The 27,593-nt window shown below is 46.1% G+C and overlaps 1 protein-coding gene and 1 pseudogene across 2 annotated transcripts in view; both read left to right on the top strand.

The window, feature by feature from the left end:
• The first annotated feature begins 1,061 nt into the window (after positions 1 to 1,061).
• Positions 1,062 to 5,384, top strand: LOC135524890 (BTB/POZ domain-containing protein 17-like; annotated as a pseudogene).
• Positions 3,673 to 27,593, top strand: part of LOC135523393 (dual specificity mitogen-activated protein kinase kinase 6) — a 65,334-nt gene continuing 41,413 nt past the window's right edge. The window contains exon 1 of one of the 2 annotated variants that reach the window (XM_064950035.1): positions 3,673 to 3,770. Coding sequence is in view for 1 of the 2 variants with exons in the window: in XM_064950033.1 (XP_064806105.1) it covers positions 8,812 to 8,902 (91 nt within the window). In the remaining variant the exon portion in view is untranslated. Of the gene's footprint in view, positions 3,771 to 8,550; positions 8,903 to 27,593 lie in introns of those variants that run through there. The other variant, XM_064950033.1, reaches the window with a different exon arrangement.

Genomic DNA, 27,593 nt, shown 5'->3' with positions numbered 1-27,593 from the left:
TGTGGAAAAGTACTATCTCACAACTTGATAAAACCTTCACTCTTGCGCAGTCATATAGAAATAAAACATGCCAGTTTGAAAAACAAGCCACGGGTGTTTACAGGGAGTCTCTGGAACTATATTTAATGTGCGGGGACAAAACTGAGGCTATGATTAGGAAGTTGGAGCTCTTCTCTGTCTGCATTAACAAGGACAACACAGAGGTCTTTACATCATTGTATGATTTTTTTTGTGTTCAAATGAACTCAAGCTTACAGACAAGGTCAAATGTGATATAGCGAAGCACCCGAGTGAGTTGGGTGCGCAATCACGCAGGTACTTTCCCGAAACGACACAAACAACTGGATTCGTTATCCCTTTCATGCCCTGGCTCCAGTTCACTTACCGATATCTGAACAAGAGAGTCTCATTGAAATTACAACAAGTGGTTCTGTGAAAATTGAATTTAATCAGAAGCCACTGCCAGATTTCTGGATTGGGCTGCGCTCAGAGTATCTTGCCTTGGCAAATCACACTGTTAAGACACTGATGCCCTTTGCAACCACGTACCTATGTGAGAGTGGATTCTTGGCCCTCACTAGCATGAAAACTAATACAGGCACAGACTGTGTGGAAAATGATTTAAGACTGAGACTCTCTCCAATACAACCCAACATTGCAGAGTTATGTGCATCCTTTCAAGCACACCCTTCTCATTAACCTGTTGTGAGTTATTCACAATTTTGGATGAACATATAAAGGTTGTATATGTAAGATGGCGAAATAAAGAGCAACATTATTGATTATTATTATTGATTATTATTATATTATTATTTGTGCCCTGGTCCTATAAGAGCTCTGTGTCACTTCCCACAAGCCGGGTTGTGACAAAAACTCACACTCATTCTTATGTTCAATAAATGTATCGTATAGTGTGTGTGTGGCAGGCTTACAATGATGGCAAAAAACAACACCTGAGATTACGCTGACCCTGTTGCTAGAGGGGGTACAGCTGACCCTGGTGATAGAGGGGGTACAGCTGACCCTGGTGCTAGAGGGGGTACAGCTGACCCTGGTGCTAAATGGGGGTACAGCTGACCCTGGTGCTAGATGGGGGTTCGCAGCTGGAGATAAAATGTTTGAAGGAGTACGGGACTATAAAAAGTTTGGGAATCACTCCTATAGGGTATTCTACACGGCAGGGTTTCTCCAACTCGGTCCTCGGGACCACCAAGGGGTACACATCTTGTTTTGTTGCCTTAGCACTACACAGGTGATTAAAAATAATCAACTAATCATCAAGCTTTCATTATTTGAATAAGCTGTGTAGTGATAGGGCAACAAAACAAGATGTGTACCCCTTGGTGGTCCCGAGGACAGAGTTTGGGAAAAGCTGCTACAGGGTGTTGAGGCCAGGGCTATTAACCTCTGACCCTACGAGGTCCAGAGCCTGCTGCTTTTCTGTTCTACCTGATCATTAATTACACCCACCTGGTGTCCCAGGTCTAAATCGGTGACTGATTAAGGGGAAGGAGGCTTATTCTGGCTGGCTAACAGTAGACAACACTAGACAGGAGAAAATACTCTCGAGGCTTCTGTATGCCGGGTACAGCCTACTACCACAAATAGCTTTGATCAGTTGCCATTTCTGTTGGGGTTTGAGTTTCTGTCTTGGCTGGAGATACCCATGATAAAGTCAGACTTTTAAAAATAATAACAGCAACTAAGACTTTTCTGTGTACTCTGCGGAGGTTGGGTATATTTGGATCAACTACAACATAGTTTCCTTGGGTGAAACATAACATGCATTTGGATCAAATACAACATAATTTCCTTGGGTGAAACATAACATGCATTTGGATGATCAAAGGCTTACTGTGTGTGCAGGTGTGGGTTGAGAGAGGATGTCATTACTTTACATACATGACCTTTTTCCCTTGATCTGACCCCCTTCCCATCTCTCTCTGTCTCTCTCTCCCTCTCTGTCCCCTTTTCATCTCTCTCTATCTGACCCCCTTCTCACCTTTCTCTGTCTCTCTCTCTCTCTGTCCCCTTTTCATCTCTCTCTATCTGTCCCCTTCTCATCTCTTTCTATCTGTCCCCTTCTCATCTCTTTCTATCTGTCCCCTTCTCATCTCTTTCTATCTGTCCCCTTCTCATCTCTCTATCTGTCCCCTTCTCATCTCTTTCTATCTGTCCCCTTCTCATCTCTTTCTATCTGTGCCCTTCTCATCTCTTTCTATCTGTCCCCTTCTCATCTCTTTCTATCTGTCCCCTTCTCATCTCTTTCTATCTGTCCCCTTCTCATCTCTTTCTATCTGTCCCCTTCTCATCTCGCTCTGTCTCTCTGTCTTTCTATCTGTCCCCTTCTCATCTCTCTCTGTCTTTCTATCTGTCCCCTTCTCATCTCTTTCTATCTGTCCCCTTCTCATCTCCTTCTATCTGTCCCCTTCTCATCTCTTTCTATCTGTCCCCTTCTCATCTAGCTCTGTCTCTCTGTCTTTCCATCTGTCCCCTTCTCATCTCTCTCTGTCTTTCTATCTGTCCCCTTCTCATCTCTCTCTGTCTCTCTGTCTTTCTATCTGTCCCCTTCTCATCTCTCTCTGTCTTTCTATCTGTCCCCTTCTCATCTCTCTCTGTCTTTCTATCTGTCTCCTTCTCATCTCTCTCTGTCTTTCTATCTGTCCCCTTCTCATCTCTCTCTGTCTCTCTGTCTCTCTATCTGTCCCCTTCTCATCTCCCTCTCTGTGCCTCCTCTACACAATCTGGCCACGAAATAGCGAGTCCAGGGCCTTCAGCAGGGTCACCCAGTACATGACTCAGAGCCTGGCCAGCTCCTCTGGACACGCGGTGGAAAGGTATTGTACTGTATATTTATTTTTATCTCACGTTTATTTAACCATGAAGTCCCACCATTGAGGTCAGAGGACCATTGGTCTTTCCCAATGGAGCCCTGTATTTTCAGGTCCCCATTGGAAAAAGGCAACCTCCCTCTTTATGTTGTAATATAATGTATATGTTATGGTTATATGAATGGAGGTCGGGGTGTCATCTGATATAGTTTGTTGAACTCTGTAAATGTTTTTTAACTACTAGGAATAACATTTTCAGCTGAACTCCATACATTATGAAGTCCATACATTAGCCTTTACAATAAACATTGCATTCATTAAAAGGCCCAATGCTGTCCAAAACCATTTTGGAAAAATACTGTCAAATTGTGAAAATTATGATAAATGACATTTTAGGGTAAGAGCTATTTGAAAAGACTGCCTGAAATGTCAGCCTGTTTTAGTGGGTCATCACTAGGCGGTAAATGAGTGATTTGACCAATAAGAAATAGTTCCAAACCGCTCTTCCAATATCAGCGAGTTTTCAGTTTTCCCTTCCCCATTGAGGCCACTCCCAGACAGTCTTTGCAAAATTCTTCCTTGAGAAATTGCTTTTTGCTAAGAAGATATTTTTCTTATTTTTTTTTTACAATTTTAATTGAAAACAATCACAGTAATATGAGTAATTGTTACCCAGTAATGATTTGATATTGAGATAAAAACATTGCACTGGACCTTTAACAATTGGTTAAATTAGTGAAACATGGACTGGACAATAATAATGTTGACAACATTGCAGGTACCAGTATGCCCTTCAGACTGGAGAAGTGGCCCTGAGGGACACCTGTCTACAGTACCTGTCCTGGAACCTGTCCTCCGTACTGCAGAGTGGGGTAGTGAACCACCGTCAGCTTCGACCTGCTCATGACCCTGCTGCAGCGTTTAGACCTCATCTTGCAGGTACAGTAGGCCTACTCCTTGGTAGCCTGATTGCAGATCTGATCTCCTTGTCAATCATTGTCACATAATTGTCTGCCTCATCCCAGATCTGTTTGTGTTGGCAATACAGCACAAACAGACATGGGAGCAGGCTAACTCCTGTGTATTACTCCATCTTATGATTATGTACAGAACCATTGAACAATTTTGAAATTGTATGTGTGTCTTTGCAATGTATATACTGTATTTATTTATTTACTTGTTATTTCTTATTCTTATTATTTTGTTATAACTGTATTGTTGGTAAAGGACTTGTAAGTAGGCATTTCACTGTGATGTCTACTACACCTGTTGTATTCATCATTTCACTGTAAGGTCTACTACACCTGTTGTATTCATCATTTCACTGTAAGATCTACACCTGTTGTATTCAGCATTTCACTGTAAGATCTACACCTGTTGTATTCAGCATTTCACCGTAAGATCTACACCTGTTGTATTCAGCATTTCACCGTAAGATCTACACCTGTTGTATTAAGCGCATGTGACTAATAAACTTGGATTTGATTTATGTACTCCTGGCTGCAAAATGAATTTCCCTGATCTGAAGGAACAATAAAGTGTGACTTTGAATTTCGGCGTGAGGTGGAGCTGTTCATGGCGCTGGAGGCCTGGATCAACCAGAACGAGCCGGATTCTCTAACAGCGGAGAACGCTCTCGGAGCCGTCCGTTACGCCATGATGCCCCCATGGCAGCTCTTCCGGCTGCAGACCCAGTCTCCTCTCCTGGTCCGCTACCAGGAGTCTGTCCGTGACCTCCTCTACCATCCTACCAGTTCCACTCTGCCCCCCCCCTCCACATGGCAAATGACTTTGCCGTGAACTGTGGTCTCTTCATGCCCAGAAACTACCTCTCCACAGCCTGGGGGAGTCCTTGGGTCATCAACAACGCCACCAGGGACGAATGCAGCACCAGCTTCCAGATGCATGCTGGGTCCCAGCGGCCATGACGTCAACAAGAGGGTAACCTGGAACGCCCTGTTCTCGCCCCGTTGGTTACCCTGGTTACCCCCCCCCCCAGTATAAGGACCAAATGCTCTGAACCGAGCGCCATCCAGCTGACGCAAGTCGACGGAGGACGGCCACACATCATTATTACACCCGCGACATCGAGTGCGGACTTCGCCGGGGTGAGTTTCCAGAAGACGGCGGTGGTGATGGCAAGGCAGCAGGGGAACATGGTGGTGAGACATGGTTATAACTTCCACCAGAACACCGAGGAGAGTCTGCACTGCAAGACATCTGAGTACCCTGGTTGATGGTTCCCTCCATCTACACATCGTAGTCAAGCCGCTCTACCAGACCCTCATCTCTACCAAGAAATGAACCCCTTCACTCTTTCCATGCATCCCAATTCTCTATCATTCTGCCCTAATTGTGCACTTGTTCACTTCCCTTCATACATGTGGAGGAGTGCATGAGTGCTCACTTCAGGAGAAATTAGCCTCCTCCATTTTCGTACATGCAGTGATACGGTTGACACCATGTAAGCCAATAACTGCCCTCTTAAAACATCACACTCCTATCACATCAAGGGAGAACCAACTAGCCAACCAACCCCATCATGTATGCAACCAGCCAACCCCATCATGTCTGCATTCAACCAACCAGCCAACTAGCCAGCCAGCCACCTAGCTAACCAACCCCATCATGTCTGCATTCAACCAACCAGCCAGCCAACCAGCCAACTAAACAACCAACCCAATCATGTCTGCAGCCAACTTGCTAACCAACCAACCAATGAGCCAGCCAGCCAGCCAACCACCCAACCAGCCCCATCATGTCAGCAACCAACCCCATCATGTCTGCAACCAACCAACCCCATCATATCTGCAACCAACCAACTCCATCATGTCTGCAACCAACCCCATCATGTCAGCAACCAACCAACCAACCCCATCATATCTGCAACCAACCAACTCCATCATGTCTGCAACCAACCAACCAACCAACCCCATCATGTCTGCAACCAACCAACCAACCCCATCATGTCAGCAACCAACCAACCAACCAACCCCATCATATCTGCAACCAACCAACTCCATCATGTCTGCAACCAACCAACCCCATCATGTCAGCAACCAACCAACCAACCCCATCATGTCTGCAACCAATTAACCAACCAACCATCCCCATCATGTCAGCAACCAACCAACCCCATCATATCTGCAACCAACCAACTCCATCATGTCTGCAACCAACCAACCAACCCCATCATGTCAGCAACCAACCAACCAACCCCATCATGTCAGCAACCAACCAACCCCATCATGTCTGCAACCAACTAACTAACCAACCAACCAACCCCATCATGTCTGCAACCAACCAACCAACCCCATCATGTCAGCAACCAACCCCATCATGTCTATAAACCAACCAACCAACCCAATCATGTCTGCAACCAACGAGCCAACGACATCACGGCTGCAACCAATCAGCCAGCCAGCCAGCCAACCAACCAACCACATCATGTCTGCAACCAACCTGCAAACCAACCAACCAACCAACCAGCCAGCCAGCCAGCCAACCAACCAACCTGCAAACCAACCAACCAGCCAACCAACCAACCAACCAACCAACCAACCAACCAAACAATCCCACCACGTCTGCAAACAACCAACCAGGCAACCAGCCAGCATGTCTGCAACCAACCAACCCCATCATGTTTACAAACCAACCAACCAACCAACCAACCAACCCCATCATGTCTACAAACCAACCAACCAACCAACCCCATCATGTCTACAAACCAACCAACCAACCAACCAACCCCATCATGTCTACAAACCAACCAACCAACCAACCCCATCATGTCTACAAACCAACCAACCAACCCCATCATGTCTACAAACCAACCAACCAACCCCATCATGTCTACAAACCAACCAACCAACCCCATCATGTCTACAAACCAACCAACCAACCCCATCATGTCTACCAAACCAAACCAACCAACCAACCCCATCATGTCACAAACCAACCCCCCCATCATGTCTACAAACCAACCAACCAACCCCATCATGTCTACAAACCAACCAACCAACCCCATCATGTCTACAAACCAACCAACCAACCCCATCATGTCTACAAACCAACCAACCAACCCCATCATGTCTACAAACCAACCAACCAACCCCATCATGTCTACAAACCAACCAACCAACCCCATCATGTCTACAAACCAACCAACCAACCAACCCCATCATGTCTACAAACCAACCAACCAACCCCATCATGTCTACAAACCAACCAACCAACCCCATCATGTCTACAAACCAACCAACCAACCAACCAACCCCATCATGTCTACAAACCAACCAGGCAACCAGCCAGCATGTCTGCAATGTATGTAATAAATGGATAGCAGACCATTCCTGACTGATAACATTTTGTACAGTATGTATATTCAAGATCAATATGTCTTACAAGCTTTGCTTTAGCGATGTTTTAAAAGCTATTTCTCTGTGCTATTATACCCAAGACATTCACCTCAAAGGGTCACTCGTCACAGCCATGTAGCATACCTAGGCATACAAACCAAAGTACTAGAAACCACGTTGAAAGCGAAATTGATTGAATGCATTTAGTTCATTTGTATAATAAATAACACAAAGGTTATACAAATCGTGATTAGATTCATGGTCCCTTTGCTTTTTAAAATTCATAATAGATAACTAATATTATCTTAGTAAAGATGAACGTTTTTGTGTGTGTGTGTGTGTGTGGGGGGGGGGGGGGTGGTATTATTCTCAAGCTGTTTACCAAGGAGGAGGTTGATAAAAACTGTTTCCTCTTCATTGACATTACCGCTGATGATATCTCTTGCTTGCGGTACCATTCAATAAAGCAAAATTATTCCAGGACAGATTGACTGTGTGTTTCCAATATTTAAGAGTGATTATTACCAGTAGCCTATATGCCTGTTGTTATTGATTATTACCAGCCTATATGCCTGTTGTTATTGATTATTACCAGCCTATATGCCTGTTGTTATTGATTATTACCAGCCTATATGCCTGTTGTTATTGATTATTACCAGTAGCCTATATGCCTGTTGTTATTGATTATTACCAGTAGCTTATATGCCTGTTGTTATTGATTATTACCAGTAGCCTATATGCCTGTTGTTATTGATTATTACCAGTAGCTTATATGCCTGTTGTTATTGATTATTACCAGTAGCCTATATGCCTGTTGTTATTGATTATTACCAGTAGCTTATATGCCTGTTGTTATTGATTATTACCGGTAGCCTATATGCCTGTTGTTATTGATTATTACCAGTAGCTTATATGTCTGTTGTTATTGATTATTACCAGTAGCCTATATGCCTGTTGTTATTGATTATTACCAGTAGCCTATTTGCCTGTTGTTATTGATTATTACCAGTAGCTTATATGCCTGTTGTTATTGATTATTACCAGTAGTCTATATGCCTGTTGTTATTGATTATTACCAGTAGCCTATATGCCTGTTGTTATTGATTATGTCGGCATATGAGTGCAAACTAAAGTGGAACTTCAAGTTTAATTTCATGTAAATCATAATACACTTGAAATTAATATATTGTATTTAGCCTACAAGAAAACATGCAGATCATTTATCACACATAGCCGTACTCAGATACTGTAATAAAGTAATACAATACTGTAATACAGTACGCATAACTACAGTATGGACTACAGTTCCCACCATCCTTTACGCCCAAGCAGGAAGAACGTTCGTAATATAGGCCAATGCCACTCACTGTCTGATCCAAGTTAGGAGCTTTCAGCTGCCAGTCGTGGCCCATTATGTAAGTGCCGCTGAGAATTATTTGCAGTGCCATTGCAAAACGACCCGTTTCCTGACCGTTTTGCAAGGTGTGCAATTGTAATATTGCTCTTTGCACGGACACACACGGTTCAGACTCAAAAAGGCTCCAAGTGCATGAAGATCGCGGCTTGTATTCCGCATCCTTGTTGCAAAGCAAGTCGCTGAAGCAAGCTTCGGTGCGAGGGCGATGGAGGGAGGGAGTGAGAAAGAAGGCAACGTCTCTAGTGCATCCCCTCCCCCCCATCAAAGCAAAGGGGAAATGTCTCAGCCAAAGGGAGGTAAGACTATATTACATGCGATCTGTGCAAAACGACTGAAATGCAATTAGTTATGCATTGTCTGCAATGTGCATTGCTGCAGGTTGAATATCGTCAATGCATGTTAAAGTTTATGCGGTAAAAGGATCAGTTGCATTTCCTGTTTAGATCTTCCCCTTTGCAGAGTTCCTGGTAAAACGATGCTGTCTGTCTGTCTGTACTCTCAGCATATAATAGCTAGATGCTTTCTGCTCATGTTGATGGTATTTGCAGTCCTCTTGTACCAGGGATGTTATAACCTAATTAAAGCTGTCACATAGTCAGCAACTCCCTGCAGACATATTGCAACGCCTTTCTGTAAAGCATGTACGATCACATGCACATTTCGACGAGATGTTGCCTTTGCAAGGTAATGCATCAAATGCGTTTATCGCAGTGCATCGATTAACTGCATAACTGTAAACTTTGCTATTACATTACGTGCGTTGTAAATGGGGAGTCGGGCGGGACACGATTGCAATGGTTACGTTTCAATTGGTTAAGTTCAGTTCAAACTGCTCAGGATAATCACACTGAAATTCTTATGACAATTTTATTAAATGCAGTTTTATTTTCACTGTTAGTGGTGCATCATGGAAATGATTGGGACGCCTATAGACCTGGGTAGACATTTAAAAAAAAGTTAAAAGCTAAATATAGAAACAGGGCAGTAGGCTATTAAAATATGAGTCTCCAAGCAAAACATCCCTGCCACATTCACTAAGTAAAAGCTCAGACACAGGTACGATTGCCAAACGGTTACCTGCTGACAGTACCTAGTACCTGTGAAGAGTGCCTGCAGTCAATCTCTTTTGTGTTCACACAGCAAAGACCTTGGAAGTTGTCAGTCACTCAGCCTTGTTAAAATTCTACTAAGCAGAAGGTGGCAGTCTTTTTTGTTTGTTTCGGCAATGCATAGCTGTGCGTATTGCTTATGGTCTAGATTCCAAGCTATCTGCTCTAATGTTGCTATTTTGTAGAAAACCCCTGTTGATACTAGCACGATGGCCACAGCTGTATAACTACCTAGCAATAAACGATTTAATTCACTCTCCATAATACTACCAGTCCAGCCTATAGTCAAATGTTTAGCTAGCTAACGTTAGCACATTCGCTAGCTAGCACTACATAGTGCAGTGAACCTTAGCTAGCTAACTCAGCAGCTGTTACATGGAAGCTAGCTAATCCGTTATGATTGAATTATAATGGCAATACCTGCTACAGTGGTTAGCTAGCTTGGAGGAAGTATTCAGTGCATTGCGTCTCTGCACTAAGCTACCTATTATCCCATAGCCTACATTGCATATGAAGTTTGGCTCATCTATGGATGTATGAAGAAAATGACCTCTTTCTCCTTTTTTTGGCTCCCCCACATGGGGAGTTTGTGCTCTCTAATTGGCTCAAAGTCAGGTTGTTGGCCACTGATGAGCATTGCGATTCTACTATACTATACTATCAGTTGGTTTGTCGCCACCGGGTTGGCACGCAGCAGGTACAGCTTCTGTTCTAGCAAGAGAAAGAACAGCTTGCCACTGTATTAAATGTCTATCGGCAGTGAGATTCTCATTTGTTTCTTGCTTATTTCTCTCGAGGTGGACCACTGTACAAGGAGACTGTCTCTAGGTCTAGTCTCTATAACCCTCTGGAATGTATTGCTATTGATCTCCGTTGTGCTTGATTAATTAATCAATTAAAGGTCAGTGATCAATTAGAAACGCCCCTCACCTGGTTGTCTTGGTCTTAATTGGACATCGACAAAAACCAGAAGTCACTCGTCTCGTTCCTCCACGGAAGGAGTTTTGAATAGTGATGAATATTTAATCGTTTTTCACAACATAGGCCTACTTGTCCTGTTACACCGACCCATCTAAACTCGCTCATTGGATGATTCCTTTCCACTAGTGTCCATCTTTATTTTATTTTTAAAGACCTAGACAGTGGAGTTGTTAACTAATCAGTGGCCTTACTTGATCAATGAAGAACAAAGGGAGAAGTGAAAAACCACAGACACTCAGCCCTCCATGGAATGATGTCAAGGATGCACATGTTCCATAGCTGCAGGCCTCTGCACTTAGTGGACCCTACTGCATTCCTAAGGCCAAGGCAAACATCGATTTGAACAGATCATCAAGGAGAAACATGCATATGATTTTTAATGAGATTTGCATAGCCAGGAGGGCTATTATCGACGGTGTCCCAAATGACACCCATATCACCTGAATATTGCACTACTTTTGACCTAAGCCCAATGGGTGCTGGTCTAAGGTAGTGCACTACATAGGGAATAGGGTGTCATTTGGAACATAACCAACTACCTTGTTGTGAGTTCGTCTAGTATGGGCTCTCCTATTGCAGATGGTTGGTTTTCACAGTCCGAGGTTCAGGTTAGATTATTGCGGAACTAACAGGTTACACACCTGTTTTGTTGAAGTAAAGGTTTTGTCTGTAATCCCCCCCACCAAACACACACACACACACAAACACACACACGTGAATGTACACACGACACAAAACAGTGGGTTTAGCAACAAAGCCAATGCGAGTGCATCTTTGGCGCAAAACGGACTGGGTTGGCCTGGAATCATGGGATTATTGACAGCATACAAAGTATATTTAGTCTTCAATGTTTCTTGAAAAGTTAAATACATTTGCACAATAAACACTTGTTGTCGCTGAAATACATCATTACAGTTATTAGTTACTTAGCAATCGAATTTTTCCCATATTGTCAGACTTGGTATGAATCAAAACGCCTAAAAACACTTCAAAATACAATTTGCTGAAACAAGCCACTTTCGAACCCCCACCATAGTAGCTCATTGTCTTTCTTTCTAGCTATCTGGCCATCCAGAAACACAACAACGCACAGCTTTCTACACCTGCAACCCACACACACATGCACGCACAGCACACACACTGGCTGGCTGGCTGTGCAGGATATGACCAGCTAGTGGCTCGCCCCTGATTGGCAGCAATATTTACCTTTACCTGTGGGCTTCTGTCAATACAGGTGAAACGTCAACCCCCCCCACACACACTGGCGTTGCAGCGAATGGTGACGCTTTCTATGTGGTAAATACAAAGGCGTATTTTAATTTATGGACTCGGCTGGTTTGGGACTTTTATGTGATATTAAGACGGAACAATGTAGTCACACTTGTTTAATCTGTGCAGAATAAAAAACACCTGCGAAACGGTTTCCGTTGAGTATTTACATTGAGTATTTACATTGAGTATTTACATTGAGTATTTACATTGAGTATTCCCGTTGAGTATTCACATTGAGTATTTACATTGAGTATTTACATTGAGTATTTACATTGAGTATTTACGTTGAGTATTTACGTTGAGTATTTCCGTTGAGTATTCCCGTTGAGTATTTCCGTTGAGTATTTACATTGAGTATTTACATTGAGTATTCCCGTTGAGTATTCCCGTTGAGTATTCCCGTTGAGTATTCCCGTTGAGTATTTCCCGTTGAGTATTTCCCGTTGAGTATTCCCGTTGAGTATTCCCGTTGAGTATTCCCATTGAGTATTCCCGTTGAGTATTCCCGTTGAGTATTCCCGTTGAGTATTCCCGTTGAATATTCCCGTTGAGTATTTCCGTTGAGTATTTACATTGAGTATTTCCGTTGAGTATTTCCGTTAAGTATTCCCGTTGAGTATTCCCGTTGAGTATTTCCGTTGAGTATTCCCGTTGAGTATTTCCGTTGAGTATTTCCGTTGAGTATTTACATTGAGTATTTTCATGAACCTTGCAGATACATATGTTATTTCCTTTAGTAAGGACTCTGGAAATGCATTTTTTGAAATGTAATTTTTCACCAAAAATAAACTAAAATGCTGTGATAGCAAATGCCAAAGAATTTATCAAGACTTTAGATATTCTGCAAGTGATCCTGGCTCCTGCTCTAATTATTGTGCAAGATAAGGGCATGCAAGTGTCAACGCTAGGATGGGATGGGTTTACAAAGGGGGGGGGGCTACCAGACAGCTATTACAATGTGTGTTTCTGTCATCACTGTCATGTCAGTAGTGACTAGGGAGTAAATGATGCTGAGAGTCTTTAAAAAAAAAAAAAAGCAGTTTGGCCCAGAGACGGACCGTTGTGCTTTCATCATTGTCTGTTGTACTGTGCTGTGGCACTGGGGTGATGTGTGATGTGATGGCAGCAAGTCGGCCAGCCAGTGGCCCTCTCAGTGCGTGTCCCTGTCCTCTGTCGTCTGCCACTGTAGCCCAGCCTGGCCTGCACAAACACCCCATTTGTCATGCAAATAGACCCTGCATCGTTTTCAGCTGCACAGATAGTAAATTTGCTGTTTCGACGGGCCTATTGTTGGTCCTGTTCCAAGCCTATAGTGGCTTTCTGCTGCAATAACAGTAGGATTGTTCACTGCATTGTTAGCAGATGATCCACTAAGTGTGTGTGTGTGTGTGTGTGTGTGTGTGAGTGTGTGTGTGTGTGTGTGTGTGTGTGTGTGTGTGTGTGTGTGTGTGTGTGTGTGTGTGTGTGTGTGTGTGTGTGTGTGTGTGTGTGTGTGTGTGTGTGTGTGTGTGTGTGCAGAGATGGAAAGTATTTGTTACATATATTTAAAACACAGTGCCTCCATAAGGTATTTATACCCCTGGACTTATTCCACAAATTGTGGTCTTACAGCTCAAATAAAAAATTGATTAAATATCTATAATTTTTCTCTCGCCCATCTACACACAATACCCCATAATGACAAAATATATATATATATTTATATATATATATATATATATATATATTCTTTTTTGAGATGTTTGCACATTTAGTTGAAAATGTAAACACAGAAAGATATCATTTACATGTTGCTAGAAAGGCATTTCACTGCACTTCTGACATTGAACCACCTTTGGTAGAGATACCAGCTGTGAGACTTTCTCTCAGAGTGTTCCACACCTGGATTGTGCTACATTTTCTCATGTATCCTTTAAAACATTATTCAAGTTCTGTAAAATTGTTTTATTGATCATTGCTAGACAACCATTTGCAGGTCTTTCCATAGATCTTCAAGTAGATTTAAGTCAAAACTGTAACTCGGCCACTCAGGAACATTCATTGTCTTCTTGGTAAACAAGTTTAGTGTAGATTTGGCCTTGCGTTTTAGATAATTGTCCTGCTGAAAGGTGAATTCATCTCCCAGTGTCTGGTGGAAAGAAGACTGAACCAGATTTTCCTCTAGGATTTTGCCCTGCTTAGCTCCATTCAATATTTTTTTTTTATCCTGAAAAACTCTCCAGTACTTGACAATTACAAAGCATACCCATAACATGATGCAGCCACCACTATGCTTGAAAATATGGAGAGTGGTACACAGGCATGTGTTAGATTTGTCCCAAACATAATTTGTATTACACTGGACTGAACTACACTCCAATGCATTTTGCAATAAGATACTTTCGAGGGCTTTAATTGGTATTTTCAAAATCTTTTTTTCTGTACCATTTTTTTTTGGCCCCCTTTCAACCTGCATTGGTATCAGAAGTTTGATTGCGCTACGTTCTGACAAGAGTTTATTCTAAATGTGTATGTGAAAATGAACAATTGCAATGCATGCTGAGTATTATTCTAATGAGCTCCACCCTGAAGCACGGCCAATAATAATTCCCAGTGTGCTTTTCAGTTAATTTTGGTATGTTCATTTTCACATAACGTACTTACATTTTAAGCAGTTCAGCAGACACTCTTATCCAAAGGGATTTACAGTCAGTGCATTCAACTAAGGTAGATAAAGAATCACATTTCACAGTCATAGCAAGTAAATAGTTTCTGTAACCATTGCTAAGAATGTTGTTGCTGTTCGGGCCAGCTTCTTGCAAATTTAACACATTGATTCACTCTCCGGCATGCATCATGCTCTCTAGTACAGTAACCACTTACGCAGTTGCAAAATCAAGATGTAGCAGCAGGAATAGAAATGTCTACTCAAATTCCAACATAATAACACTGTCTGCAAGAGGGCATGTACTGAACTATACTCTACTTTACTGTACTGAACTCTACTCTGCTTTACTGTGATGTCCAAACTTGTGAAACATGAGGAGAATGACATTCACATCCTTAACAGATCAGGGCCCCGTGATGTAATTCTGGTACCGGGCGTAAATCCACTTCGCATACTGTAGTTCAATAACCAAAATAGATTTTTTTTTTTCTAACTCGAGGTGTCATGTCATACCCCATTCTTTCTGCAGACATGTTTTCATCTTCATTCGTAGCAGATATTTAGCAGGTTTTGGAAAACGTGGTCGCGGTGGATTTTACCGTATGTCCGTTACCAAAGTTTGCATCTGCATCTTTCTTCCACTAAAATCGTTTTTGTAACATTTTCGGTGGAAATTGTGAAGTATTCCTTGTGCATAGAGTTGTATGGTTTGTTAAACTTTCAAATCAATGTTTTTTGTTTGGCATACATTTGAATGTAAAAAAAAACAACAACAAAAACAATAACAAATGAATCAAAGCTCAATTCCGTTATCGTGGAATTGCCGGAGACCACCACACCAAGCCATCTGTGCAGGATAAAGCTTGATGCGCCAGGACAGTGGACAGTGGTTGGCGAATAAATGTCAACACAAAGTACAACTTTGTCAAACTGCAAGACAAGACGGTAGATGGCTACACAGGGTTAACGTGACGCATGCCTCTTCACGAGCCTGGAGCTCTCTGTGACTCTCTGTGCTGGAGCTCTCTGTGACTCTCTCTGTGCTGGAGCTCTCTGTGACTCTCTGTGCAGGAGCTCTCTGTGACTCTCTGTGCTGGAGCTCTCTGTGACACTCTCTGTGACTCTCTGTGCTGTGGAGCTCTCTGTGACTCTCTCTGTGACTCTCTGTGACTCTCTGTGCTGGAGCTCTCTGTGACTCTCTCTGTGCTGGGGCTCTCTGTGACTCTCTGTGACTCTGTGCTGTGGAGCTCTCTGACTCTCTCTGTGACACTCTCTCTGTGCTGCAGCTCTCTGTGACTCTCTGTGACTCTGTGCTGTGACTCTGTGCTGTGGAGCTCTCTGTGACTCTCTCTGTGCTGGAGCTCTCTGTGACTCTCTGCACTGGAGCTCTCTGTGACTCTCTGTGACTCTCTCTGTGCTGTGGAGCTCTCTGTGACTCTCTCTGTGCTGGAGCTCTCTGTGACTCTCTGCGCTGGAGCTCTCTGATAGGAGTATAAATCTAGTCTCATCTTCATTCATCCTGCCTGGAGCCAGCCACCCCACGGTGAATGCGATCACAGCAGGTCTCCAGCAGTGTATTCTCTCTCTCCCTGATCTCAAAGGCGAAGGGGAAGAAGTCTGCATCTACTCTGTAGCTGAGGTTGACTGCATGTCGTGCATGTCAAAGTAATACATTCAACGCGTCACAGCTGAATCCTAACATTCATCTGGAAACCTCATCAGGCTTCCTGAATAAGCAATCAGCTCCTTTCTCTACACGGCATTGACACGGCTGACACCTTTTGCATGCATTTCTCCTGGCATAACCTCCCTCCCTGCAACTATAATCCTACAATTGTTTTTATTTAACCTTTTCATTTCTTGGGGGGCCGTTTTAGGGAAATTGATTTGGTGTGTCTGAAGGGCTGTAGAGTTAATGTATGTTTTAGTAAATCAATGTCACGTGTCTGAAACAACATTTCTTGGTTCCTCTATGGCTGCGTTGACACATGCATCCCAATTTGGATCTTTTGCCCAATTATTGGCAAGAGCTGATCTGATTGGTCCAAAGACCAATTAGTGTTAAAAGATCAGAATTGGCCTGCCTGTTTAAACCTATCAAGATAGAGGGTGAACTTTGGCACCCCGGCTCTGCTGGATGCAATAAATAGGCCTAGCCATTGTCATCATGGCTGGATCAAAGGTGTTTTGATATTAAAGCATTCGGGTGGCAGTGCACTTAGCTGCCCCCTGCCTGATTACCAGTTGGACCTGGTGTGCAATTGACCAATAAACTGATCTCTCTTAAACCCCCCCCCCCCAGCTAGCACACTGAGGAAAAGAAAGCTTGATGACCTACGAATTACTGCTCTCCGGTTACCACCGAGAGAGTACATCTCATCGCATGGCATGCTATCCCACAGTCCTTGCATCCCAAATGGAACCCTATTCCCTACATGGTGCACTACTTAGGGAGAATCTGTGCACTATATAGGGAATAGGGTGCCATTTGGAATGCTGTGACAGTACTCTGGATGTGGGACAGACAAGCTGTCTGGAGCTAAATAGACAAGACATTTTAATGCACGTTTTTAAATGGTGATTGGGGAAGGTTCCTGGATTTGAATAGGAAGTGCTTTTAATTATGTTAAACCAAGGTAAAGAGAGCTGGTGGGCTAACTCGCACGTTAACAACACACCTGTTAGGGTTTTATAAAGGTAACGGCTGTCAAGCAACTTTCTGCGTCGACTCCTGCCTTCCTGTGACCTATGACCGCCCTCCTGAAACGTCTTACCAGTTGGCGCCACGCAAACAAAAGCAAACTATTCGCTGATGCAGGTGTGGACACTATAGGTTCAGGAGTTCGTTTCACACATCCCCATGTGCTACGTAAACATCTCTCTCAACTCTCCAGCCACTTGCGGTGTGTGTGGGTGTATTGTTGAATAAAACAGGGCGTCACCTGGTCCACTTGGCACCATATACAGTTGAAGTCGGAGGTTTACATACACCTTAGCCAAAAACATTTAAACTCAGTTTTTCCACAATTCCTGACATTTAATCATAGTAAATATTTCCTGTTTTAGGTCAGTTGGGGTCACCACTTTATTTTAAGAATGTGAAATGTCAGAATAATAGTAGAGTGATTTATTTCAGCTTTAATTTCTTTCATCACATTCCCAGTGGGTCAGAAGTTTACATACACTCAATTAGTATTTGGTAGTGTTGCATTTAAATTGTTTAACCTTTTTTGTCCCATTCTTCCTGACAGAGCTGGTGTAACTGAGTCAGGTTTGTAGGCCTCCTTACTCGTACACGCTTTTTGAGTTCTGCCCACACATTTTCAAAAGGATTGAGGTCAGGGCTTTGTGATGGCCACTCCAATAGCTTGACTTTGTTGTCCTTAAGCCATTTTGCTACAACTTTGTAAGTATACTTGAGGTCATTGACCATTTGGAAGACACATTTGCAACCAAGCTTTAACTTCCTTACTGATGTCTTGAGATGTTGCTTCAATATATCCACATAATTTTCCTTTCTCAACGTGCAATCTATTTTGTGAAGTGCACCAGTCCCTCCTGCAGCAAAGCACCCCCACAACATGATGCTGCCACCCCCCTGCTTCACGGTTGGGATGGTGTTCTTCGGCTTGCAAGCATCCCCATTTTTCCTCCAAACATAACGATGGTCATTATGGCCAAACAGTTCTATTTTTGTTTCATCAGATCAGAGTACGATTTTTGTCCCCATGTGCAGTTGCAAACCGCAGTCTGGCTTTTTTATTGCGGTTTTTGAGCAGTGGCTTCTTCCTTGCTGAGTGGCCTTTCAGGTTATGTTTTTATAGGACTTGTTTTACTGGGATATAGATACTTTTGTACCTGTTTCCTCCAGCATCTTCACAAGGTCCTTTGCTGTTGTTCTGGGATTGATTTGCACTTTTTGCAACAAAGTACGTTCATCTCTAGGAGACAGAACGCGTCTCCTTCCTGAGCGGTATGACGGCTGCGTGGTCCCATGGTGTTTATACTTGCGTACTATTGTTTGTACAGATGAACGTGGTACCTTCAGGCATGTGGAAATTGCTCCCAAGGATAAACCAGACTTGTGGAGGTCTACCATTTTTTTCCTGAGGTCTTGGCTGATTTCTTTTGTTTTTCCCGTGATGTCAAGCAAAGATGCACTGAGTTTGAAGGTAGGCCTTGAAATACATCCACAGTTACACATCACATTGACACAAATGATGTCAATTAGCCAATCAAAAGCTTCTAAAGCCATGACATAATTTTCTGGAATTTTCCATGCTATTTAAAGGCACAGTCAACTTAGTGTGTAAAATTGTGATACAGTGAAATAATCTGTCTGTAAACAATTGTTGGAAAAATTACTTGTGTCAGGCACAAAGTAGATGTCCTGACCGACTTGCCAAAACTATAGTTTGTTAATGAACAAGACATTTGTGGAGTGGTTGGAAAAACGAGTTTTAATGACTCCAACCTAAATCTATTTAAACTTCCAACTTCAACTGTAAGTAACTGGAATGAAATGGCACTGCAGTTCCACAGATTGTGTCATCTAATCTCGGGGATATATTTTATTTTATTCTTACCTGGACTGTAACACCCTAGCCTCTTACATCCAGCCAACTCAACCAGGCCAGTAGGTCCTACATCCTGCTGGAGCCTGGCCAACTCAACCAGGCCGGTAGGCTGACATCCTGCTGAAGCCTGGCCAACTCAACCAGGCCGGTAGGCTGACATCCTGCTGAAGCTTGGCCAACTCAACCAGGCCGGTAGGCTGACATCCTGCTGAAGCCTGGCCAACTCAACCAGGCCGGTAGGCTGACATCCTGCTGAAGCCTGGCCAACTCAACCAGGCCGGGAGGCTGTCATCCTGCTGAAGCCTGGCCAACTCAACCAGGCCGGTAGGCTGTCATCCTGCTGAAGCCTGGCCAACTCAACCAGGCCGGGAGGCTGTCATCCTGCTGAAGCCTGGCCAACTCAACCAGGCCGGTAGGCTGACATCCTGCTGAAGCCTGGCCAACTCAACCAGGCCGGGAGGCTGTCATCCTGCTGAAGCCTGGCCAACTCAACCAGGCCGGTAGGCTGACATCCTGCTGAAGCTGGGCCAACTCAACCAGGCCGGGAGGCTGACATCCTGCTGAAGCCTGGCCAACTCAACCAGGCCGGTAGGCTGTCATCCTGCTGAAGCTGGGCCAACTCAACCAGGCCGGGAGGCTGACATCCTGCTGAAGCCTGGCCAACTCAACCAGGCCGGGAGGCTGTCATCCTGCTGAAGCCTGGCCAACTCAACCAGGCCGGCAGGCCTACATCCTGCTGAAGCCTGGCCAACTCAACCAGGCCGGCAGGCCTATATCCTGCTGGAGCCTGGCCAACTCAACCAGGCCGGCAGGCCTATATCCTGCTGAAGCCTGGCCAACTCAACCAAGCCGGCAGGCCTACATCCTGCTGAAGCCTGGCCAACTCAACCAGGCCGGTAGGCTGTCATCCTGCTGAAGCCTGGTCAACTCAACCAGGCCGGTAGGCCTACATCCTGCTGAAGCCTGGCCAACTCAACCAGGCCGGCAGGCCTACATCCTGCTGAAGCCTGGTCAACTCAACCAGGCCGGTAGGCTGTCATCCTGCTGAAGCCTGGCCAACTTAACCAAGCCGGCAGGCCTACATCCTGCTGAAGCCTGGCCAACTCAACCAAGCCGGGAGGCTGTCATCCTGCTGAAGCTGGGCCAACTCAACCAGGCCGGCAGGCCTATATCCTGCTGAAGCCTGGCCAACTCAACCAGGCCGGGAGGCCTATATCCTGCTGAAGCCTGGCCAACTCAACCAAGCCGGGAGGCTGTCATCCTGCTGAAGCTGGGCCAACTCAACCAGGCCGGCAGGCCTATATCCTGCTGAAGCCTGGCCAACTCAACCAGGCCGGCAGGCCTATATCCTGCTGAAGCCTGGCCAACTCAACCAAGCCGGGAGGCCTATATCCTGCTGAAGCTGGGCCAACTTAACCAAGCCGGTAGGCTGACATCCTGCTGAAGCTGGGCCAACTTAACCAAGCCGGTAGGCTGACATCCTGCTGAAGCTGGGCCAACTCTAGCAGGCTGGTAGGCCGACATCCTGCTGAAGCTGGGCCAACTTAACCAAGCCGGTAGGCTGACATCCTGCTGAAGCTGGGCCAACTTAACCAAGCCGGTAGGCTGACATCCTGCTGAAGCTGGGCCAACTTAACCAAGCCGGTAGGCTGACATCCTGCTGAAGCTGGGCCAACTCTAGCAGGCTGGTAGGCCGACATCCTGCTGAAGCTGGGCCAACTTAACCAAGCCGGTAGGCTGACATCCTGCTGAAGCTGGGCCAACTTAACCAAGCCGGTAGGCTGACATCCTGCTGAAGCTGGGCCAACTTAACCAAGCCGGTAGGCTGACATCCTGCTGAAGCTGGGCCAACTTAACCAAGCCGGTAGGCTGACATCCTGCTGAAGCTGGGCCAACTTAACCAAGCCGGTAGGCTGACATCCTGCTGAAGCTGGGCCAACTTAACCAAGCCGGTAGGCTGACATCCTGCTGAAGCTGGGCCAACTTAACCAAGCCGGTAGGCTGACATCCTGCTGAAGCTGGGCCAACTCAACCAGGCTGGTAGGCTGACATCCTGCTGAAGCCTGGCCAACTCAACCAGGCTGGTAGGCTGACATCCTGCTGAAGCTGGGCCAACTTAACCAAGCCGGTAGGCTGACATCCTGCTGAAGCTGGGCCAACTTAACCAAGCCGGTAGGCTGACATCCTGCTGAAGCTGGGCCAACTCTAGCAGGCTGGTAGGCCGACATCCTGCTGAAGCTGGGCCAACTTAACCAAGCCGGTAGGCTGACATCCTGCTGAAGCTGGGCCAACTTAACCAAGCCGGTAGGCTGACATCCTGCTGAAGCTGGGCCAACTTAACCAAGCCGGTAGGCTGACATCCTGCTGAAGCTGGGCCAACTTAACCAAGCCGGTAGGCTGACATCCTGCTGAAGCTGGGCCAACTTAACCAAGCCGGTAGGCTGACATCCTGCTGAAGCTGGGCCAACTTAACCAAGCCGGTAGGCTGACATCCTGCTGAAGCTGGGCCAACTCAACCAGGCTGGTAGGCTGACATCCTGCTGAAGCCTGGCCAACTCAACCAGGCTGGTAGGCTGACATCCTGCTGGAGCCTGGCCTACTCAACCAGGCCGGTAGGCTGTCATCCTGCTGAAGCCTGGCCAACTCAACCAGGCCGGGAGGCTGTCATCCTGCTGAAGCCTGGCCAACTCAACCAGGCCGGTAGGCTGACATCCTGCTGAAGCCTGGCCAACTCAACCAGGCCGGGAGGCTGTCATCCTGCTGAAGCTGGGCCAACTCAACCAGGCCGGTAGGCTGTCATCCTGCTGAAGCTGGGCCAACTCAACCAGGCCGGGAGGCTGACATCCTGCTGAAGCCTGGCCAACTCAACCAGGCCGGGAGGCTGTCATCCTGCTGAAGCCTGGCCAACTCAACCAGGCCGGCAGGCCTACATCCTGCTGAAGCCTGGCCAACTCAACCAGGCCGGCAGGCCTATATCCTGCTGGAGCCTGGCCAACTCAACCAGGCCGGCAGGCCTATATCCTGCTGAAGCCTGGCCAACTCAACCAAGCCGGCAGGCCTACATCCTGCTGAAGCCTGGCCAACTCAACCAGGCCGGTAGGCTGTCATCCTGCTGAAGCCTGGTCAACTCAACCAGGCCGGTAGGCCTACATCCTGCTGAAGCCTGGCCAACTCAACCAAGCCGGCAGGCCTACATCCTGCTGAAGCCTGGTCAACTCAACCAGGCCGGTAGGCTGTCATCCTGCTGAAGCCTGGCCAACTTAACCAAGCCGGCAGGCCTACATCCTGCTGAAGCCTGGCCAACTCAACCAAGCCGGGAGGCTGTCATCCTGCTGAAGCTGGGCCAACTCAACCAGGCCGGCAGGCCTATATCCTGCTGAAGCCTGGCCAACTCAACCAGGCCGGGAGGCCTATATCCTGCTGAAGCCTGGCCAACTCAACCAAGCCGGGAGGCTGTCATCCTGCTGAAGCTGGGCCAACTCAACCAGGCCGGCAGGCCTATATCCTGCTGAAGCCTGGCCAACTCAACCAAGCCGGGAGGCCTATATCCTGCTGAAGCTGGGCCAACTTAACCAAGCCGGTAGGCTGACATCCTGCTGAAGCTGGGCCAACTTAACCAAGCCGGTAGGCTGACATCCTGCTGAAGCTGGGCCAACTCTAGCAGGCTGGTAGGCCGACATCCTGCTGAAGCTGGGCCAACTTAACCAAGCCGGTAGGCTGACATCCTGCTGAAGCTGGGCCAACTTAACCAAGCCGGTAGGCTGACATCCTGCTGAAGCTGGGCCAACTCTAGCAGGCTGGTAGGCCGACATCCTGCTGAAGCTGGGCCAACTTAACCAAGCCGGTAGGCTGACATCCTGCTGAAGCTGGGCCAACTTAACCAAGCCGGTAGGCTGACATCCTGCTGAAGCTGGGCCAACTTAACCAAGCCGGTAGGCTGACATCCTGCTGAAGCTGGGCCAACTTAACCAAGCCGGTAGGCTGACATCCTGCTGAAGCTGGGCCAACTTAACCAAGCCGGTAGGCTGACATCCTGCTGAAGCTGGGCCAACTTAACCAAGCCGGTAGGCTGACATCCTGCTGAAGCTGGGCCAACTTAACCAAGCCGGTAGGCTGACATCCTGCTGAAGCTGGGCCAACTTAACCAAGCCGGTAGGCTGACATCCTGCTGAAGCTGGGCCAACTCTAGCAGGCTGGTAGGCCGACATCCTGCTGAAGCTGGGCCAACTTAACCAAGCCGGTAGGCTGACATCCTGCTGAAGCTGGGCCAACTTAACCAAGCCGGTAGGCTGACATCCTGCTGAAGCTGGGCCAACTTAACCAAGCCGGTAGGCTGACATCCTGCTGAAGCTGGGCCAACTTAACCAAGCCGGTAGGCTGACATCCTGCTGAAGCTGGGCCAACTTAACCAAGCCGGTAGGCTGACATCCTGCTGAAGCTGGGCCAACTTAACCAAGCCGGTAGGCTGACATCCTGCTGAAGCTGGGCCAACTCAACCAGGCTGGTAGGCTGACATCCTGCTGAAGCCTGGCCAACTCAACCAGGCTGGTAGGCTGACATCCTGCTGGAGCCTGGCCTACTCAACCAGGCTGGTAGGCCGACATCCTGCTGAAGCCTGGCCAACTCAACCAGGCTGGTAGGCCGACATCCTGCTGAAGCCTGGCCAACTCAACCAGGCTGGTAGGCCGACATCCTGCTGAAGCTTGGCCAACTCAACCAGGCTGGTAGGCCGACATCCTGCTGAAGCCGGGCCAACTCAACCAAGCCGGCAGGCCTATATCCTGCTGAAGCCTGGCCAACTCAACCAAGCCGGCAGGCCTACAACCTGCTGAAGCCTGGCCAACTCAACCAAGCCGGCAGGCCTATATCCTGTGACAATATGTTATGAGAGAGTTAGCAGGCTGTAACGCTTGGAATCCTAAATAATGCTAGCTCATGTTAGGCTGCTACCAGGCCAACAACTGTTACGGTGGTGCTTCCCTTAATTTATAAGTTATCCACTTGATCTTACTATTGCCTTGGCCCATTCTTCGTACTCGTGCAGATGTGGTCTTAAACCAGGTGTACTAAATAGGATCTGAAGATCTCATACCCCCATATTGTAAAGTGGCTGTTCCACTGATGTCAGAAGGTGAATTCACCAATTTGTAAGTCGCTCTGGATAAGAGCGTCTGCTAAATGACTTAAATGTAAATGTAAATGTTGAGCAGTGATCTCATGTTGTAGTCATGGAGGTGAAGTTAGCTGCTGACCTAGTTGACCGCTACTTACGCAGGACTGTGCTCTGCCGTGACCTGGAGCTGATACCCTCAGCACGCAGGGCACTGCTGTCAGTATCGTTTAAGTCAATCCCAGCCGTGTAGGAAGTGTATCGCCATGTGGCTGCTGGGGAAGACATGGTTCCCAAAAGAGTTTCATAATATAACAGCTGTAACCTAATGGATCCATATGTATCTGATATCTTTGACAGTGTATGGTATCTCAGACTGCCAGGACGGTCAGAAGTGGCATAACAGCCGCAAGCTGAAGAAGGGTTATTTTCATCCCATCTCTCCATGTCTCCATTTCTTTGCCCTGTTTCTCTTTTCCACTCCACGGCTGCCCCCCCCCCCCGCCCCCATCTCTCGTTCCCTCACTCCCTCTCGCCTTCCTGCCGTCCCTCTCGCGGATGTCTGATTCATCTTTCTTCCTCTGGGTCTGTGTAATTCCATTGAGGGACTTTTGGGATTGTTGGAATTCCCGGCATGCGTGTGAGTGTGGGTTTGGAAGAGTGAGAATGAGCGGGTTGGTTGGTTCCGCCTGCTTTGAATGCCACCCTGGGTTTATTATCAGCATGGCTGGACATGGGCCTGTCTGGCTGCACTCTCACACTAAAGCTTTTGCTCCAGATTCACAGTGCTCAAAGCACTCACCCTGAGGCCGCCTTGGTTTCAGCACAGATCGCTCTGGCATAGTCTCCTGGCCGTCTCTGACATGACATGCTTCGTTACATGCTGAAGGAAACCAATTACAAGACCTGCTTGGTTGGTGGTATTTCATGTTAACATTAGGTGAGGCAAAGACAGCAGGCCAAAGACTCCTTCTTCTCTTTGGCTTCAGTACCTCTCGCTGGTATTTTAGTTTTGCCGTGTTCACCCCTGACGCTAAATCTTTGAGAGAGAGTTTTTCTCCTGTGACCTCTTGCTGGCATCTCACAACATACTTGTCTTCAACCCATGTGCTGCAAATCACTGGGAATGATGTACTACTTTTAATTAGGTTGCATTGCAGCAGGGTAGCCTAGACCAGTTAACCCACTGTTCCTAGACCAGTTAACCCACTGTTCCTAGACCAGTTAACCCACTGTTCCTAGACCAGTTAACCCACTGTTCCTAGGCCGTCATTGAAAATAAGATTTTGTTCTTATCTGACTTGCCTAGTAAAATAAAAATTGCAAAACAAAGCATCAAATGCTGAGATCAGCGAGTAAAAAGCCTAAAGGGGAGACTTTTATATTTTTTTATTTGAAATTGTGCAAGATAATAAGGAATAACTAAAGACAGCTACTGTATTTGCAATCATTGCCTCTCACAGTTGTGAAACTATATGACACAAGATTTGAAATGTTAGGAATGTCTGTTGAAGAAGACATGTTTTTGAGATGAAAATATTCTATTGGCTCAGGACAGACAATGCAGCCTATGAGCTTATTCCTGCCCTGTACACTCTAAAGTATATTATTTATTGATTAGTGGGAAAAATATATATCCATTACATATTAGGATATTTATTTATGACAATATAAGCCTATCTCAATATTATTTTTGGACAATATCGCAATGTTATTTTTGCGCTCGTCAGTTCAGCTGTAAAAGGTGAGCCAATATGTTGTCAGCACTTTTTTTATTTTATTTCGATGACTTAATCAAAACCTGTTTTCTCAAGGGTCTCTTTTTTTCTGTCCCTTGTGATTTTCCTTCCTGGAGAAATCCGCCAAAGTCTGCATCACAAATGGTGCCCTATTCTAGGGCTTTGGGGCGGCAGGGTAGCCTAGTGGTTAGAGCTGGGTAGCCTAGTCCCTGAGCTGACAAGGTACAAATCTGTTGTTCTGCCCCCGAACAGGCAGTTAACCCAATGTTCCTAGGCCGTCATTGAAAATAAGAATTTGTTCTTAACTGACTTGGTAGGTAAGATGTTAAGTCAGTGTGTGATGTGCATGCAGCAGGGACCTCAAGGGACTGTGTCTGTGGACTGGAGATGGAAACTGTCGTCTCTGCCACGTCTTGTTTCATCCCATCAAGCCAGAGACTTGGAGGCTGAGGACTGTGGAGTTGTGCTGAATCCCCTGTCAGCCTTAGCAGCATGACATACATAGTCATGGAGATAGCCTGGGGAAGCTGCCTTAGCAGCATGAAATGCATAGTCATGGAGATAGCCTGGGGAAGCTGCCTTAGCAGCATGACATACATAGTCATGGAGATAGCCTGGGGAAGCTGCCTTAGCAGCATGAAATACATAGTCATGGAGATAGCCTGGGGAAGCTGCCTTAGCAGCATGACATACATAGTCATGGAGATAGCCTGGGGAAGCTGCCTTAGCAGCATGAAATACATAGTCATGGAGATAGCCTGGAAGCTGGTACTCACTGATTTTCTTTATTTTGGAAAAGTGTTGGCATACCCTGGCATACCCTGGCAGAATGGCATGCATATTCATGGAGAAAGCTTGGTGGTGCTTAACCAGTTCTTTGTTTTGGCAAAGTCCTTGTAATGAACTGGAGAGGGAGTCCCTTGCCAGCCTGCCTGGCATTGACATGCATAGTCTAGTCATGGAAAAAGCTTGATGAATGTGGTGCCTGGTGCTCAGTCATGTTAATAGCCACTCACCAGTTCTTTATTTTGGCAAAGCCTTGGTAATGTGCGGCAGGTAGCCTGGTGGTTAGAGCGTTGGACTAGTAACCGAAAGGTTGCAAGTTCAAATTCCCCGAGCTGACAAAGTATAAATCTGCTGTTCTTTCCCTGAACTAGGCAGTTAACCCACTGTTCCTAGGCCGTCATTGAAAATAAGAATATGTTCTTAACACACTTGCCTAGTTAAATAAATAAAAATAAAAATGTCACAGCACTATTTGAGGGAGCAGTGGGAAGCACTAAGCTCTTGTCCAAGAGGATGTAACATTGCAAAGCGTTCAGTTCAAAGCATCGTTTGTCAGCTCTAGAAATAAAATGAATGTAAAACATTCTACATCACTGAATACACCCGGGTGTTGAATGGAGCAGCAAACTCCTATTTTTACATTCTGAAACCTGCAGTTGGTAGAGTAGAACTCCTTTGTGGTTTGGTTTGGTTAATTTCCATTCAAACAGTCATAGACCTAGGCTTATTCGAAGACTCGTGTCGGTTTGCAGATGCTATTGTTGTC

Source organism: Oncorhynchus masou, chromosome 31, assembly GCF_036934945.1.
Source record: "Oncorhynchus masou masou isolate Uvic2021 chromosome 31, UVic_Omas_1.1, whole genome shotgun sequence".
Lineage (NCBI taxonomy): Eukaryota > Metazoa > Chordata > Actinopteri > Salmoniformes > Salmonidae > Oncorhynchus > Oncorhynchus masou.
The sequence above is the reverse complement of the archived record's forward strand: the minus strand, read 5'-3'. Positions and strand labels throughout refer to the sequence as shown.